Source organism: Myiozetetes cayanensis, unplaced genomic scaffold (genome assembly GCF_022539395.1).
Source record: "Myiozetetes cayanensis isolate MyiCay16 unplaced genomic scaffold, myiCay2020 scf18, whole genome shotgun sequence".
Classification (NCBI taxonomy): domain Eukaryota; kingdom Metazoa; phylum Chordata; class Aves; order Passeriformes; family Tyrannidae; genus Myiozetetes; species Myiozetetes cayanensis.
Window position 1 is genome coordinate 4,896,511 of NW_026087389.1, and position 16,262 is coordinate 4,912,772.

Below are 16,262 nucleotides of genomic sequence, written 5' to 3' on the forward strand. Positions count from 1 at the left end.
TGTCACAAAAGAGGATTTGTCAGAGAGCACATTTCAGAATTCTTCTGCCAAGATCCTGCTGCTCTGGCATACTCAAAAGCTGCTAAATCCATCGCCTCTCCCTGTACCTCTCCTGCTCGCTCTCTCTCTTCCTTCCCCTCTTTTTTTTTCTCTTGCACTTTTAACCCCGCTCATATTTTTCCCCTCCAGTGCCTTGCTGCTTCCTCCTCACACCTGTTTCTCATGGCACCTCGAAAGGCAGAGCAGCCTCCATGAGAGCCTGAGTTTACCACACTCTGCCCTTCCATTCATTTATTTTAAAACAAACCCAAAGCCTAAGGACAAGGCACCTGTTGCTGAGGCATTCCAGCTGCAGCGGGAAGGTCCGTGTTGCTGGTTCTCTTCTGTGAATGTAAGGAGTGGGAGCACCTCAGAGATGCTGGTGATGCTTCCCAAAGTCTGGTCACTTTAGAAAGTCACCTTAGGACCAGGCTGGGTTATGGGCAGCAGCACAAGATGTTCTTGTACTGTTGCAGAATTGCAATTCAGAATTCAGTGGTTATTCTACAGAAACAGGACCATTACTGACATCAGCCTGATGAACCCTTGATTGTCAAGCTCTCAAGTATCTACTCTAATTCTGTGCTGTTTCAGTGTATTTATTTTTCTGGCCCTAAATATCTTGAAGGGAGTAAAATGGGAAATCCTCATGGAAATGTTTTGAAGCATCTTCATGACGCAGGGTAATAATGTATCATCCTTTAGCTGTGAAGCTCCACATTTTCTTGTATCTCACCTGCAATTCTAAGAAGTGTTTGTTGATATTTAGGTGTCCATGAAATAACTTTTAGGTTAACTTCAGAGGCTGGTTGATATTTTCTAAAAGGAAGGCCACTCTAAATTCTATCTGTGGTATGCCTAAAATTTATTTTAAGAATTAGTTTACTATAAAATAATGACATTCAGAAGGACCCAGGAGTGGCTTATTCCAATGATCCCGTAGCAACACGAGAGAAAGTATTTATGTGAGGTCAAGAGGCATCAAGAATAGAGGAAAGTCACTATGCAAAGCACTTTTCCCAGTGATAAATTCCTACTTTATAAAGTGTTATCAACACAATTCAGCAGAGGCAGACACACCTGCCGTCCATTTAGTCAGTTAAAAGTCCTGTCCTCATCGAGTTGTTAATATTTACAAAGAATCTGTGGGCTGATAAGCTTCTATGTTGTAGTCCAATATATTGCCTTTGCTGCTGGGTGTGTCACTTGCTCTTCATGTTTTCTTAATCTCATTAACCACATCTTACTCCATCTAAGCTCTTACCTGCGTTAGCAACAGGCAGGAGCTGGTTTTTGACAGTAGGCACAGGGAAATGCCTGGGCACCCCTTGACAAATGGTCCTAATGAGCACAGTTCTGTAAATCTTTGCCTAGCAGGGAGTGTTGTATCATTCCATTGCAAGCTGTCAAGATGCACTTTCTGGGACCGTAAATATGTAAGTCCTTTTTAATTTTCGGTGTGTGCTTTAGGCAGAGCGTGCCACAATCATCTGGCTTGGTTCCTTCATGGATTTCTGGTAGGGTTTTAGCAAAATGCCTAAAATTTCACTGTAACGTCAGCAGGTTGCAGGAAGAGTGCAGGATTGGTCCAGGTTTGCTGCTAAGGATAGGAGCTGTAAGTGGGAAGTGCTATTGATGGTATGGTACGTGATTAAATGTTGTTATTGCTTATTTTAGCATCTAAGTGCCTTCCCTCTCCATAGAGCTGGCACTGATGAGCAGGATGTGCTGCTGGGGACATCGTCCTGCTCAATGTTTGATCGTGTTGGGACAGAACATTAATTATGGGCAGTTCTGGGAATCAAAACTGAGGTTCAGCATGAGGAGGGTCTGATGCAAATTTTCATTATTTGCAGTTGCATTGCCCAGATTGATTCATTGCCCAGATTGATATCTGCCAGAGAGAAAGCACCCATTTAGAGGGTGGAATAGGAAGGAAAGGATCTGTCTGACGGTTTTCTTTAATTCTTCTCCATAGTGGAAAAATACTTGAGATGAGAGTTTCCTATATTCCCCTCTTGGGGAATAAACAAACGTTTTGCCAAAAAATGTTCGGTCCTGTTGACTCTGGGCTGTTTAAGTTTGTGTACTGAAATTATGCCAAGAACCACCAGTTAAGAAAACCCCCTCTGTAGCAGAGGTCAGATTAAATGCAAGGGGGCCTCCCCGTCCTCCTCCTGATGGGAACCCACTGTGGACATGCCAGATACAACACTGGTGTGTTTGGCTGGCAGATATCGTGGCTGGTTGGACATCTGGAGCCAGGGCTGTCTGCCCTGAGATTGCTGTATCGTCTTGTGGTCGTTGTGAAACCAAACAGGAACAGGTAATAACTCAAACCGTCGCTCCTGCTATCTGGAGTTGTCCCCTCTGGGGAATGGCTGGGTCTCAGAGGGCTTGGGAAAGTGATCCTGAAGGTCAAGGGGAGACGTGCTTGGTGCAGATGAAGTGATAATGGACTCTGTGGAAGGAGGGGAGGACCATTTGAGGCTTTTATTATCCCTGAAGCCGTGAATCATCCGAAACGCTAATCCTTGGGCGTGCAGTCAGCAGATCCAGGCTGCTGCTGTGCCAGCCCGCACCGTCCAAAGGCATCCAGCCTGCAAGGAGCTGTGCCCTGTTTCTCCCAGGTCTTTTAAATTTTTTCTAGGATTGTTTCATGCTTGATTTTGCAATTACGCAGGGCAGAAATCCTCATGTGGCTTCTCAGAGACTTTCAGACCTTATAAGTCCATTTAGATGGACTCCTCCTGGTGCACGGGGATGGGGTGGTGTGTCTGATCCTCAGGGTGTGAGGTTGGGTCCCTTCAGGAAGGCAAGTCCCAGGGGCCAACTTTGCCTCATAAAATAAGTGTGTTCTCTTCTGTTGGAAGACGTTGGGTGGGGTTGTAGGCTGGCAGAAGACAGAGTAGATCCAGTTCTCCTGTGAGTTGTCGCAGCTCTGTGGACTCTGCCTGCTGGCAGACTGCAGCAGGGCCTGTGGCTCTGGGTCAGTGCTGGAGGGATGTGCCCCCTGTCATGGCACAGATGTGGTTACAGCCCTTTGATCTCTGTATGACCCAGCTCAGAGCCCACAAGCCTTGTCGGGAGGCAGGTGGTGGGTGTGCCGGCTGGCCCTTGGTTTAAATTCCATGATGGACATTTCCCTGTTGATGAGCTGTTGCTTGTCACTCAGGCTTAACTGTTTTGTCATTGATGAGGATGAAGTTGCTACTCAACCAGATCCACAGAGGCAAGAGGCTCAAAAACGAGCAGGAAAGGGAGTAGCACTGTTGGAGGCCACAAATGGTGCAGAAGGTGGCATTTCAGAGCATAGTAGACACAGCTGCCAGGATTTGTGGCATTTCTGTGGAGTCTTGGCAATGAGGGCACTCCTGGCCCTGTAAGGGTTGGCAAAGCAGAATTTGGGACCTCTCCACCCGTCTATAGTGGTGGCAGCTGGGGAGTCACCCCATCCCAGTTGCCTCTGCCAGAGCTCAGCCCTGGCTTCCCAGCATGAGCCTCCTTATTGCCTCAGCCCTTGCAATGAGCTTTCTAAATAGGGGTTTAATGACCAGGCATTAACCCTCAGATTATGAATACTGCAGGCTGAGAATCTACATTGAGAGGAACAGCCCTTTTGTTTGGTCAAAATGAGCTATTTTGTTACTGCTTTCTTTCAAAACCTCTCCCACTTCACTCTATTTCCCTGCCAACCCTGCCTGCTACAGCAGCCATTGCAGCGATGAGTCAGGCTTAAAAATAGGAGGAAATTTGTATTTTAATAATAAGTTGTCCTGTGAGGTTATGATTGAGGCTGGAAGGGTCCTTAGGAAGTCATCAGGCTGAACCTCATGCTCCAACAGGGAGTTCAGGCCAGGTTGCTCAGGGCCTGTTTTTTTGATTTGGAGTGTTTTTTCTTTTTTTTCCTCTGGTTTCTGAGGCCTCAGGAAAGTGTGCTCTGTGTCGGAATTTTCGTGTGACCCTATGAAACCCTACTAATCTACCTTCTCTCTGCAAGCCGAGATGTCCTGCAGCCTTTTGATCCCGTCAAAATGAGCTTGTAAGGGATGAATAAAACCCTCAGCTTTTGTGAGCATTGGCTGTATTTGAGTGCTGGTAGGAGAGATCCTGATTTTCTACCCAGCTGTCCCCGTTTGTGGCACTTGGGTGCTGGCCAGCCTGCAAAGAAAAATGGATATTCCTGGCAGAAGAGTGCAGCAACCAGCGCTCCTCGGCGCTAATTGACCCTTTCTTGGCAGCTTCATCAAAGACGTTGAAGAATAAATAGGCTGTTGATTGAGCTGTTTCCTCGTCCCCAGAGGTGGTCCCTCTTACTCAGGGCTGAGGCTCATTGTCAGGGCTGGGGAAGAAGCTTGCAGAGCGATTAGGGGGAACAGAAAAACCTTTCATCTCTGGCACTTTCCATGTGGCATCTGGGAGATGGGATCGTGGTGGGGGTTTGCTGCCTCCTCCGGTGCCCACGGAGCAGGTTTCGGTGCTCTGGTCCACTCCAGTGATGCTCAGGGTGCGGATTTTGAGGGAAGAGAGGGGTCGTAGCTCGGGTTAAAACTCTTAATAGTGGAATCTGATGAGAACACAGGTCTGGAGCAGGAAAACACCTTCAAGGAAAGCCTGGATGCAGAAGTTGAGGCGATGCTGATGGACGTGGCTGGTGCATTCTTCACATACAAGAGTCGTGTTGGTGCTTGCTGGCCCTGCTGCAAAGGCACGCAGAAACCCGGCCGAAATGAGGCGTGCAGGTTTCAGCTGATTAATTAATGGAGCGTGCAAGGAGAAAATATTAACCATTTTGCTGATGCCTGTAAAGAGGTTTTTAAATGTTCTGCTGGGTCTTTTCTTTGTGATAAATTGCATTCACATACTTCAGCCTTCCCTTTATTTCGTTCCAGGCTGGACCTGGAGTCCAAAATATTTGAACTTTATGGGGGATGGGCAGTCCTTAAAAACTATTTTCAGTGAAAATATTTTAAAGTTTATGAACTGAAACCCTTTGTTTTGAATCAGATCACTGTTAAGCTCTGAGGTTTGACCAACACCATGCCGCTTCATGAAATTTGTTGTCTGGAGGTAGAGTTTTAGATAAAGACAGAGCAAAAATTAGCACTAGAAGCCCTTGCTTTTGGGCAGAGCCTTGCTTTCTGCAGCTGTTTCAGGGCTCATTCTGCACTCAGCAAATAGTGTGAGGGTGTGCAAAATAAATATTGATATGGTGCTCCCGCCACGGTGGCCTGAGCGTCACGTGTCTGTATAATGAGTCCCAACTGGAGTCTGAGTGACACCATATACATCCCTGTCATGTGAGAGGGCCTATAGAGTTACGTTGCTATGGCAGCCTGATATGGGGCAGCGTGCCATGTTCTTGGGCAGCAAACACAGCCCTTCCTTCCGCCCAAACTGATGAGTCCATCTCTGATTCACCAGCACTGACTCTGTGCCATTTTTTGGTTGTGTTTTTTTTTTTTTTTAGTGATGAAAACACTAGAAAAGACTTGAAGACGCTGCCAGTCTTTCCCACCAAGACGCTGCAGGAGCATCCATCGCTCGCTTACTGGTGAGATGTTTAATTTAAAATGTAAATCATTGCTATGAATGATAATGGCAAGAGGGCTCTAAAACAGTTTTGCAAACTCTCTTTTAAAAAGTTTTCAGCCTGCGTGCTACAGGACTTGGAGTTAATTGCTCGTGTTCAAGCATTTCCAGTTTTTTAGGAGGTTATAAATTATGCAAGATCCAATGCAAATTCCTCCTTGAAAGCTGAAATTAAATTGTCGGGTTAGAAACTGCTGGATCAGAATATGGGGGGACCACGCTTTAGAAGGAGCTGAAATCTGAACTGCAACCAAGCCTGGGTTTGCAGAGAGCACCTTGATTTTCATCTGTCACTCAGTGGAGCCTCTGTGGTGGGGTGAGCTTTGCTGGCTGTCAGATGCCCACCCAGCTCCTCTCAATGGGACAGGAGGAGAAAATAATTCAGAAAAGCTTGAAACAGGAAGGCACGTGCAATTCTGGGGCTTGAACCTGCTGTAGAGGAGCACAGCATTCAGGATGAATCAATGATACTGTTTCCTTGGAGTTGATGCCCTTTGTGCAAGTTTAACTCCCTCATTTGTTTCATTTTTTTAGGCTTGATTTGTACGTGATGGATTTTCAAGTATAGCAGTGCTTGCTTATGATTTGTTTTTCTCGGGATGAATACTGCTGGGTTTGTCTTTGCTTTCAAGAGTCTTGACACATAAATGCATATTTTATTTTGCATTCCACCAAAACAAAGTGTTGAAGTATATAACAGAAGAAACACAAAAAAAGGTCACTGCTGACAAATCTGTGTTTTTTTCGCCTATGAAATGTCAGGAGGGGGAAAATACACTGGAATGAAAACAGTTCTGGTTTAACTTCTTTTTAAATATGGAGCATTAACCAGCCTTTGAAGTTTGGGTCCTTTAGAACGTTAAAGTGAATTTATACAATTAGCACCATTGTTCTGCAGCAGCATCTGCAGCAGAACAGGCTGATCCAAAGCAATTCTTTAATTAGTCTGGAAGGCAGGATGCAGTGGTGGGATCAGCCAGGCAGCTCGATGCTGCCTAATGAAGGGTGGGAAAGAAATTAGTAAGAACCAGAATGTAAACCAGAGCAAGGAACGTACAGAGGGACACTGCTCTGCTGGCTGAGCAGGTGGCTGAGCTCCCACAGATGCCATCACACATGAACAAAGTCACTGAGCCTCTAAATTGGGTTTTGTGCTTGCTTTGCAGTGAGGACAGAGTAATTGAGCATTATACACAGATTAAAGGTCTGACCAGAGGACAAGCCATCGTTCAGTGAGTATGACACTTGTTAATTTGTGAAGATTATCTTTTCACTTTTCTTCTCCCTTTTTTTTTTTTTTTTTTTTTTTGGTTTTTGTTGAGAGGTGGCAATGCAGGCTGTTGTGGTTTTTATTGCCTGCACACGATACCATTTGTGTCTGTCAGATTTTTTTTCACTGAGTTTTATTTCAGAGTTGAGTTGCACTTTCAGCGTATGTTCTCATTCATAAACCTCAAATACAAAAGAAATAATTTGGACCTTTCTCTATTAGAAAACTCTACTCCAAACCCTGCTTGCTATCAGTTAGTTTTCCCAGCAGACTCTTCAGGGCGAGTATTACCTGAGTCCTGTAAAAAATCCTGCAATGTTCAGCATTTGGCTTTCAAAACAACCGAGTTTGTTCCGAGATGCACACAGAGCCTGTGGATTTGTAGTTTTTATTTGCCCATCAATATGACTGTACTTCCTACAAGGAAATGCAGTAGAATGTGTTACAAGATGTTTGAGATAATGCCCATGGCTGCACAGTGTAGACAGCTTGTAGTTTTCCCTCACGTGCCTCAATGCTTGTAGCTCTGTCTCAATATTTCAGGGGCTTTTCTCGATAGGAACAAGGGAAAAATGGTCTGTTCAGTGTTTGTCTGAATTGCCTCATGAAACAGTCATACAATGGCATAAACACTTTCATTTGGAGCCTTTCCCTTGTAACCAGAGCTCCATAATGGAATAATTACAGGCAGATCTTTACCGCCAACATTTCCCAAAAGGCTCACTTGTTCAGTTCAGAATTTTTACTTTCAGTTCTATGATCTGATAAGATATTGAATGCTCTGTTGTATCAGAGATTTTCCATTTGCTTTAGCTGGGCCAAAATATCCCATCTTTCCCCAAACCAGGCTGCTAAGTTTTTTTTTTCTGAAAACACAGGCCTTCAATTATTAAGGCCTTCCAAATATGCAAATGATAAATGACGTGTCCTGGATGTATGTGTGAAAAAAATATGTTAATAGATATTACTCCCTCCAGAGAAAATCATCTGATATGCTATAAATCTATCTGCAGGTACATGAAAGTGGTGGAAGCTTTGCCAACATATGGAGTTCATTACTATGGAGTAAAGGTCAGTAACTGCCTATAGATAATGTGATTGCTGAGCTTATTATGTGTGATTACATTCCTTTAGGAGCAGTTGGATGATTCAGTACTATTCTATCAGTATTAAAGCCCACATTTTTCAACCTCTGTAATTTTCCCCTCATTCAGTCTACTTTAAAAATTGTTTCCAGAGTGCAGCGCTATGTGCTACAGGAGGCAGAAAGGAATCTTTGTAAAACCTTCTGTAATCCTATCAGGATCTCAATTCCTATCACCTTAATTAAACTTCTATCACTTCTAGATCCGAAGCAGTTAATAGTTTCCCCAGAGACATTAATCAAGATGAGAAAAAAACACAGTGGGGAAAAGATTTATTTCTAAGTGGCAGGTGATTAGTGGTGCATGCTTGGAGTGGGGAAACGCTGAGAAATACCTTTGGAGAGTGATGGAAATACACCATTTATTCCCATTTGTAGAGCAGAGCCTGGGCCACAGTGCTTTGTGCCGAAGAGCTCAGCAGAGATGATATCTCCTTACTTTGAGTCATGGCCACGACTGTGGTACCTGAGAAGCTGATGTTTTGTGCTGTTCTCTCCATCTGTGGCTGGCCATGCCTGAATTCAGTGGATGCAGTCATTGGCCACGGTTTTTTCTGTCCCATGTCCTTCCCCCCTTCACAGCCACTCCTGCAACCGGTGAGACCCCGTTGTTTCAGCAGCACTGTTGCTTTTGTGTCCACCTTGCACAGCCACCACCTGGTTTTGTACCTCTGCCTGGAAAGGCAGGAGGAGAAAATGTCCACATTCACCCCAGCAATCCACTTCACATCAATTTGTTTGCCAGAAAATCTTTGTTCCATGCCTACTCGTGCTTGTCACGGAGCGAAAAGGGCTGTAATCTTGGAATTGCCTAATTCTTAAGTGGCTCTTGGTTCACATGGATGTGCATTTTTCAGGATAAACAAGGAATCCCGTGGTGGCTTGGAATAAGTTACAAAGGAATCGGCCAGTACGACTTACAAGACAAAGTTAAGCCCAGAAAAGTAAGTTTTTTTGCATCTGATTTTTTTTTTTTGGGGGAGGGGGGGGGGGGAGGAAGACAGGATGGTGTTGCATGTCAGAATGTACTTCTTTAAGCTGTTACTTAGCAGACTGGTGGGCAGAAGCCCAAGGGTGGGAGGCAGAAGGAAAATTCTGCTGGCACTGAGGCAGTAAATGTCTCCATCTCACACAGATAGTGGAAACTCCCTTTGGGAGCCTTGGCTTGCGTGTCTTGAGTTTGGTGGTCTCAGGAAGGGAATTTTGGCAGCCTCCAGGGATAACTACAGAAATACGAAACAACTGGGTTTCTGCAAGGCCTTTTACTCGAGCAGTGTTTTCACTTGGCTTTCGTACTTGTTTTGTGTGTGAAGTGTGAAAGGCCCCACTGATATCAGTGGAACACGAGGGGAGCTGCGTCAAATTGCAGGCTTGTTGAGGCAACTGCGCGTTCCCGTGAATGCAAAGGGGGGATTGAGAGTAAAAGCCAAGTACTGGAGGTCATACTTCTCCTTTTCCACCCTGCTGCTCCCCAGTGTGTCTCCTGCAGAGTAACTCTGCCAGCGACATCCCATGTTGTTTGAACAGGGCAGAGGGTCCTGCCTTGCTCTGCTGGCTCCCTCAGAGGCCCCGGCACCGAGCCCAGACAGGCTCTCCTGCCAGCAGCTTTGGAAACCCATCACACACCCAGCACACAGGATATTGGGATCTCACCCCGTCCTGTAGCTGCCTTGTGTCTCCTTGTGACAGGACTGAGCCCTGAAAATCTCTGAAGGGTGATTTAACCTCCTGGGGCTGGGGGCAAGCCAGGGCTGCACGTGCCAGAGCTGCGCTGCTGGGCTGGGGGTGTGGGGTGGGTTTTTCTCATCACGTCTTTGTTGAAACAGCCAAGCCATGAGGAGATGGAGACCTGGGGTTGTGCTGTTCTCCTTCCTCAGGAGTGATCTGGGCAGGAGTTCACATGAAGTTGTGCTCCCTGCCAGGGAATTTTACGTTTGCAAAATGATAGTGTTTAGTGTATTTGTGCCAAAAAAACTGAGCTTAACAAAACTTCCTTGTTAAGAGTAATTCCCCTTCAAGCTTCCAACTTGATCTTCTCTTTTTTCCAGAGAAGGCTATGAGTTGGTTTCTCCTGGTATATTTATATACCTGTGTGTCCAAGGTGATCTCTCATATCCTTCCTTTGCTTTCTTCAGTAAAGCAGCGTTTCATCCCAAATCTCTCTTTCCCCACCTGCACTAAATGACAGCGACACAGGAGGAACCCTGGGAAATCAAGTTATGTTAATGCAGCCATTGATGGTCAGAGGAGAACATCAAGGAGCAACTCTTGCCCCTGCGTGCTTCCCTGTTTTTAGGCAACATCTGTAAGGTTTTCCAGTCAGGAAAGGATCATTCTCCAGCCAAGATGTCCAACTGTGACCAGGAACGCTCTCCAAGAAAATGGAGCCTGCCTGGCTGGAAGCATTGCTTTGCCAAGCAGTTTTTGTGCTTGTGGGATTTCAAGTTTACAACATCAACCAGGCAGATTAAGAAAATTTTCTAAGGTCAGCAGGGCCCAGATACCAAGTCACACCCTGCTACAGTTAGTTATAAGGCGTCATTTTTAAATGCAGCAGGAGCTCTGTTTAAAAAAATAAATAAAAATCAGAGGTCACCTCTGTAGTGGAAGTGTTACAATGGAAATTACAATAGTTGTTGGCTTTACTGAAATCATAATTATACAGCAGAGGATAGAGATTAAAAGGGAAGGTGAGAGAGCAGCCTAAATGCAGATGGAAGGTTTAATGCCAGTAAGCTCATTTGAAAGTGTGGGGATGGATATGGCTGTAGTATCTTTAAGGATCTGTGTCTGGTGTCAGTGTGAGTGGACAAAAATTATTTAAGCCACAGCTTGTCCTGAGCCATGGCTGCTTTTAACATGTGTCTAAATATAATTGTAACAGGTTCTTTATAGGAGAAGTGTTTCAGGATTTGAAATAAAAATGCACTTCTGGTATGATCCATGGAAGTGATTGGAATCAGATCATTTTTGGTAGGAAAAGCAAAGGTCTAGAGGTTCACCCTGTCCAGATTTGGTTTTGGAATTAAAATGCTGAGATACTGCTGTTTATTTCAGTGTAGCTATAGCCTTGCTGCCTGGGATGTGGCAGGCAGAAGTTCCTTTCTATCAGTATTATTGTTTGCTCATATTTATGAATGTGTTAGAATTTCTTTCACAGAGAGAAGAGTATGTACAGCTTACCTAAATCTCCTAGGAATCAACAAGCACAGTCTTCTCTGTAGCAGTAGGCATGTGAACTATTCCTGTCTTTTGGAGCAGAGGTGCTAGTGCTATCCTTGCTGGATTTAGCAGAATTTTCTTGCTTTGCTTTTTGGGATGGAGCCAAACTCACAACTGCCATGTGCTGGTGTTATCCTGCTGTTTATACTGTGGATCAAAAGTTCTGTTGTGTTTATCCTTAGCCATCTGGGAAAGAGCATCCTCATTGTGTTCCACTTCTCCAGTTGGTGAGGTTTAAATATACATGCAGCTGATTAACTCAGTAAAAGGGAAAGGCTGAGTTCAAGTCTAATGAGCACCAAGCTGGCCTTTCCAAATTTTAAAGGTGCAAGTGGTCTCAGGGTCTGCAAACCTCTCTGATACTGGTTGTGGTGGGAAAGCTGTTGAGTTTTAGGCAGGAGGCTTTGAACAGGACTTGGTGCCTGTGCCCCATCTGAATTCACACCAGGGGGATTTATTCTGCTCCTCAAGTCTTTTCTGCAGTGCTGATGGCTGCTGTCAGATGTAGCTGTGTTTGCTTAATAACAGAATCATAGGCATTTAGCAAGAGCCAAGTCCATACTCAGAATATAATTTAAATTATAATAATACATATATATTTTAGCTGCACCCATTAATGCAGTGTCAGTTAAATCCAAGCAAATATAACCATCCTCCTCAAAAAGTGAAATCTTTTGGCTTTATCCAAGTAGGTCCTTAGGCAAAGAGACCTAAATATGAGCCTTGGAGCACAGTGGTTATCCCAAGATTTTGTTATTGGATCAACACTGTTGCACGAAGTCCAAAGGCTGAGAACTCTTCACAGGAAGCAACTTGCATGACAGCCCTGGATGAAGCAATCTCCAGATCCCTATCGCCCAGCCTTGCCAACACTTGTGCATCTGCCATCGCTCATCCGAGCGGGAAGCGCGTGGTGTCGGAGAGGACGGTGTGTGACTCGGGGCTGGACCAGGAGAACCTGCCGTGTCTGTCTGTCTGTCTGTCTGTCTGTGTAAAGCTGGCTGGGGAGGATTGACTCTGGCTATCCTGCTGGTTGACCTGAGGTAGTTTGGACGAGGGAGTTTTGTCGCTCCGGGAAGCTTGTATTGCTTTGGAAGTGGTTTCCAGCAAAGCGAGTCCCCCTCGCCCAGGGCTGCCAGCTGATGGGCACTGAGGGAGGCACTGTGCTCCAGCTCCACAATACACTGAAAATGGAGAGTTATTTTGTGGGTCATTTGTGGAAACTGTCTTTCTAGATAAAAGCAGTGGCTCCACGCTGGCCAGAGATTACATTGAGCTCACTTGATTATCATCCTGAAGTCTCACAGGGCATTAGAAAAGACTGGGTTTGGCAACCCTTGCTCAGATTTGAACTCAGACCTGGGATTAGCTCTGCTGTCCTGCTGCTTTGCAAACATATTCTCCCTTCAGCTGCAGTTAATACCAAGAGACACCTCCTGCTTGGAGAAGTGCCTCCTGCTTGCAGCGGGGTGGCATGCCAAGATCCTGTCCCCAGTCTCCTCTGAATCAATTAGGAAAAGCATAAACTAGGTCCCAGGACTTTGTAGTTCCAAAACAGATCTCCCTTTATCTCTAGCCTATTCTTTTCACTGGCAAGATAAACAATGCTTGTCTTGTTGATGGAGGGTGTATTAGGGCAAGAGTTGAGTTTGTTCTGCGTTCAACCAGTCTGTGGGGATCCTCTGAGGATTGGAGAAGGCAGCTTGCTGGCTTTTTGACTTGTTCTCCCACTTCATTGTGTTTCTGTGGGCGACTCCCTGGTGATAAATGAACTACAGTATCTGAAGAGAAGAACTAATCTTGCTCTACAGTGTTGTTTCAAATGTATAAGAAATAGATTCTGCTGCTTGATGCCTTGAATACATTGTATTGTCAGAAGTGTTTTTGTTAGTGTGTTCTACTTCTGAAGTGGGCAATGTTTGTCATGGGATGGTGTGGGCTGGAATGAACCTTTTAAGTCATCTAATTCCAACACCCCTGCCATGGGCAGGGACACCTGCCACTAGCCCAGGTTGCTCCAAGCCCCATCCAGCCTGGCCTTGGACACTTCCAGGGATGGGGCATCCACAGCTTCTCTGGGCAACCTGTGCCAGGGCCTCCCTACCCTCACAATAAAGAACTTTTTCCCTGGCTGGATTTAATCCTATCAGGGCTTTAGCTTTCCTAGTGAGATTCCTGGCTGCTCAGACAATTTCTGTGTATTCCTCCCGCCCTCTGTAGGGTTCCTTTTTTGTGTCTGAGTTTGTTCAGGAGCGTCTTGCTCATGCACACAAGCCTCCTGACGTTTTTGCCTGACTTTGTTGGGTTGCATTGCTCCTGAGCTGTGAGGAGCTATTATGATATATCTCTCTTAATTCAACATATGCTAAGAGCTGATGCTGAAAGTTTTCCCTTGCAGAACATTTACTTGATGTAAATTTGCTGTCGTGCTTTGCTGAATGGTTCAGAACACAGCAGCATTGGCTTCTCAGACAGTTCTAATTAGGCAGAAATTTCTTTTATGGTGTTTATTTCTCACCAAGCCGTTGATTTAGACAGAAGATACTAAGCTCACATAATTACTTAAAATAAACACAGAGCTGTTATGAGACTGCTCTGAAATTCAGTTGCTTCCAGATGTGCAGAAAGTTGCTTGAATGTCACCTGCCCCAAAACACACACGTTTGGGGACAGTTTGGTGCTGAGACATCTCTCATTAATGCCAGCACTAGTGAGGACCAGGCAGGGACTGATCATGATGTGCTATTAAAAAAAATGTGATTGAAGAGGTTTTTAGAGGACTGGCTTAATATTTAAGAGATGAAGGATGCCTGCAGGTGAGCTCTGCCAGATTATGCTGGCACAGGTGGGAGCTGTCTGCCTCCTTCCCTCAGAAGTTGCTGCAGGTGGGGCATTTTGGCTGTCTTGCCATCTCCTCCAATGCCTCCCTCCACAGGCAGGCACAGCAGTGTAAAGCAAAAAGATCCCAGATGAAGGCAGGATGCCAGACAGCAAAGTGCAGCAGAGGGGCTGAAACACAGCCCTCCTTCCAGCGCTGCTGGCAGGGTGGTAATTTCCTTCGTCGGGTGGGGTGCATTCCTGTGGGCAGAAATCTTTTATGTTTCCTTGCTCAGAATTGCCAGATTGGTCTGCAGATTGCTGTTCCCAACCAGTTCCTGAGGTGCTGGTTGCAGAACCTCCTTACTAACACTGCACGTACCACGAGGTGCTTTGGAAGTGCTTCCCGAGGGAAAGGCTGCTGCAAACAGTGCAGCGTGGCTTGCACTTCCATGCTGACTTCACCCAGTGATTCCCTTGGGTGGAAATTCGGAGATCTGGGTGATTGAGCTCTTGGTCAGGATTTGCCATCAACCTTGCAAAGATCTCAGGTACAACCTTGGCATGTGCTGTGCCTGGCACAGCATTGTGTGGCCACACAGCTCCTCACTCTGCTGCTCTCTGGATTTTCACCTCCTTGCAAAAAAAAAAAAAAAAGTTATAAAATACCCCCCTAAAACATTTTTTCTAAGCAAAATCCAACAGGCTCATAGGAATATTGAGCCAAGGCCCTGGAGCAGCTCTCTTGAACGCCTCTCAAGGCAGGGGCTCTGCCAGCTCCTGCCTGCAATCCTGATGGGGCCGTTTTTCTGAGCCAGTTTGTTCCTGCTGTCAGGCCCGGACAAACTTGCATTTTATTCAAAACTGGATGCAAGATCAGCCAGGTAAAAAGCCAGCTGCTTCTTTAGTCGATGTGCCTCACCCTTTAGGCAGTCTGTGTCTGCTTGGTCACCTTGGACCACAGCTAGAGCTCTTTTTCTACAGGAAAGAGGGTCATCTCTTTTTTTCCTTCAGTGTTCCCCTGGTATCTGGAAGAGGATCACGGTAGAAATGCAGAAAGCCTAAACTCGTGGGCTGGGAAAGCAGCAGCTGGGTGGTAGGAGTCTGGCTGGTACACAGAGGTGCCTGAGTAATGAGGTGTGATCAGAGCTGCACGTCTGCTTTTTCCAAGAAGACCCAGAAAACCAACTGTGGCCAGACCAAATTCTTCCCAAAAAGTCATTCAGGCAGCCCCTGTGATGCTCAGTGGGAGTTTTTGGGAGCCTTTAAGGATCTGGCAACATACGTGGATGGGAAGGCTATTAAGAAAACATTAATTAGCTCAGGTGGACTTAATCACCTGGTTAAAGGGAACATACATTGCAAAACTTCCACAAAAACATTTTAATTATTCCTAATTGTTCTTCCAGCCCTCAAAAACCAGTTCCAGATTTCCAGATTTATTTTTTTTTTTAACAACTCTTTTGTCTTTAAATATTCATGTAGTTTAGGTAAGATTGAAATTAGGAATTATTTAGGAGCATGTCTGTACAGGGTTAGGGAGTATTTGAAGGGAGCAGGATATCTCTAGTGCAGTGACAGTTTCCCAAGTGTTGCCTTTTGACCACAAGTTAGAAAAATTTAGGGGAAGAAGTTTATTGCTTTTTTTACCTTTGTGTTGAGGCCCTTGTCTTCATGAATCCAGGCTTGTTAGGCAGAAACTTGCAACACTGTAATTCAAGATTATTTTTAAGTGCATCTATATAAATATTATTAGCTCACAACTTATTCTGAAGCTGCTCATTTAGTCATCAGCCTTTTTTTTGAAGGACCTGACTAAGGAGGGTTTGTCGGAGGAGCTGATTGCTAAGGAGCTTATATTGTTCTTCAGTGAGATAGTTTAGGGACAGGGCACTTTTCAGTCCATAAAAGCAAAAATGTGTCCTGGGTGCAAAATTACAAACACTGCTCTGCCATCTCTCCTGCTGAGGAGCAGCAGAGGGGGGAGCTGGAGTTATCCCAGTCTTTGGGCAGGAAGGCAGATGTCTTTGTGCTGAATGTACCCAGCTGCAAATGCTTGGGGTGCCTGTCAGCTCCTTTCGGACTGGGATGGATCTCACAGGGTGGGGAGGAAACGGGGCAAAGCTCTACCCACATCCTGAGGCAATTCCATGCAGGTTTCCCTAAAAACGCAAAGGG

At 45.4% G+C, this 16,262-nt stretch overlaps 1 protein-coding gene across 6 annotated transcripts in view; it reads left to right on the top strand.

The window, feature by feature from the left end:
* FRMD4B (FERM domain containing 4B) overlaps positions 1-16,262 on the top strand; it is a 118,384-nt gene that overhangs the window by 85,593 nt on the left and 16,529 nt on the right. For all 6 annotated transcript variants that reach the window (XM_050313153.1, XM_050313152.1, XM_050313151.1 and 3 more), the window contains 4 exons: positions 5,510-5,593; positions 6,798-6,863; positions 7,915-7,972; positions 8,903-8,989. In XM_050313153.1, the coding sequence (XP_050169110.1) occupies positions 5,510-5,593; positions 6,798-6,863; positions 7,915-7,972; positions 8,903-8,989 (295 nt within the window). The remainder of the gene's footprint in view (positions 1-5,509; positions 5,594-6,797; positions 6,864-7,914; positions 7,973-8,902; positions 8,990-16,262) is intronic.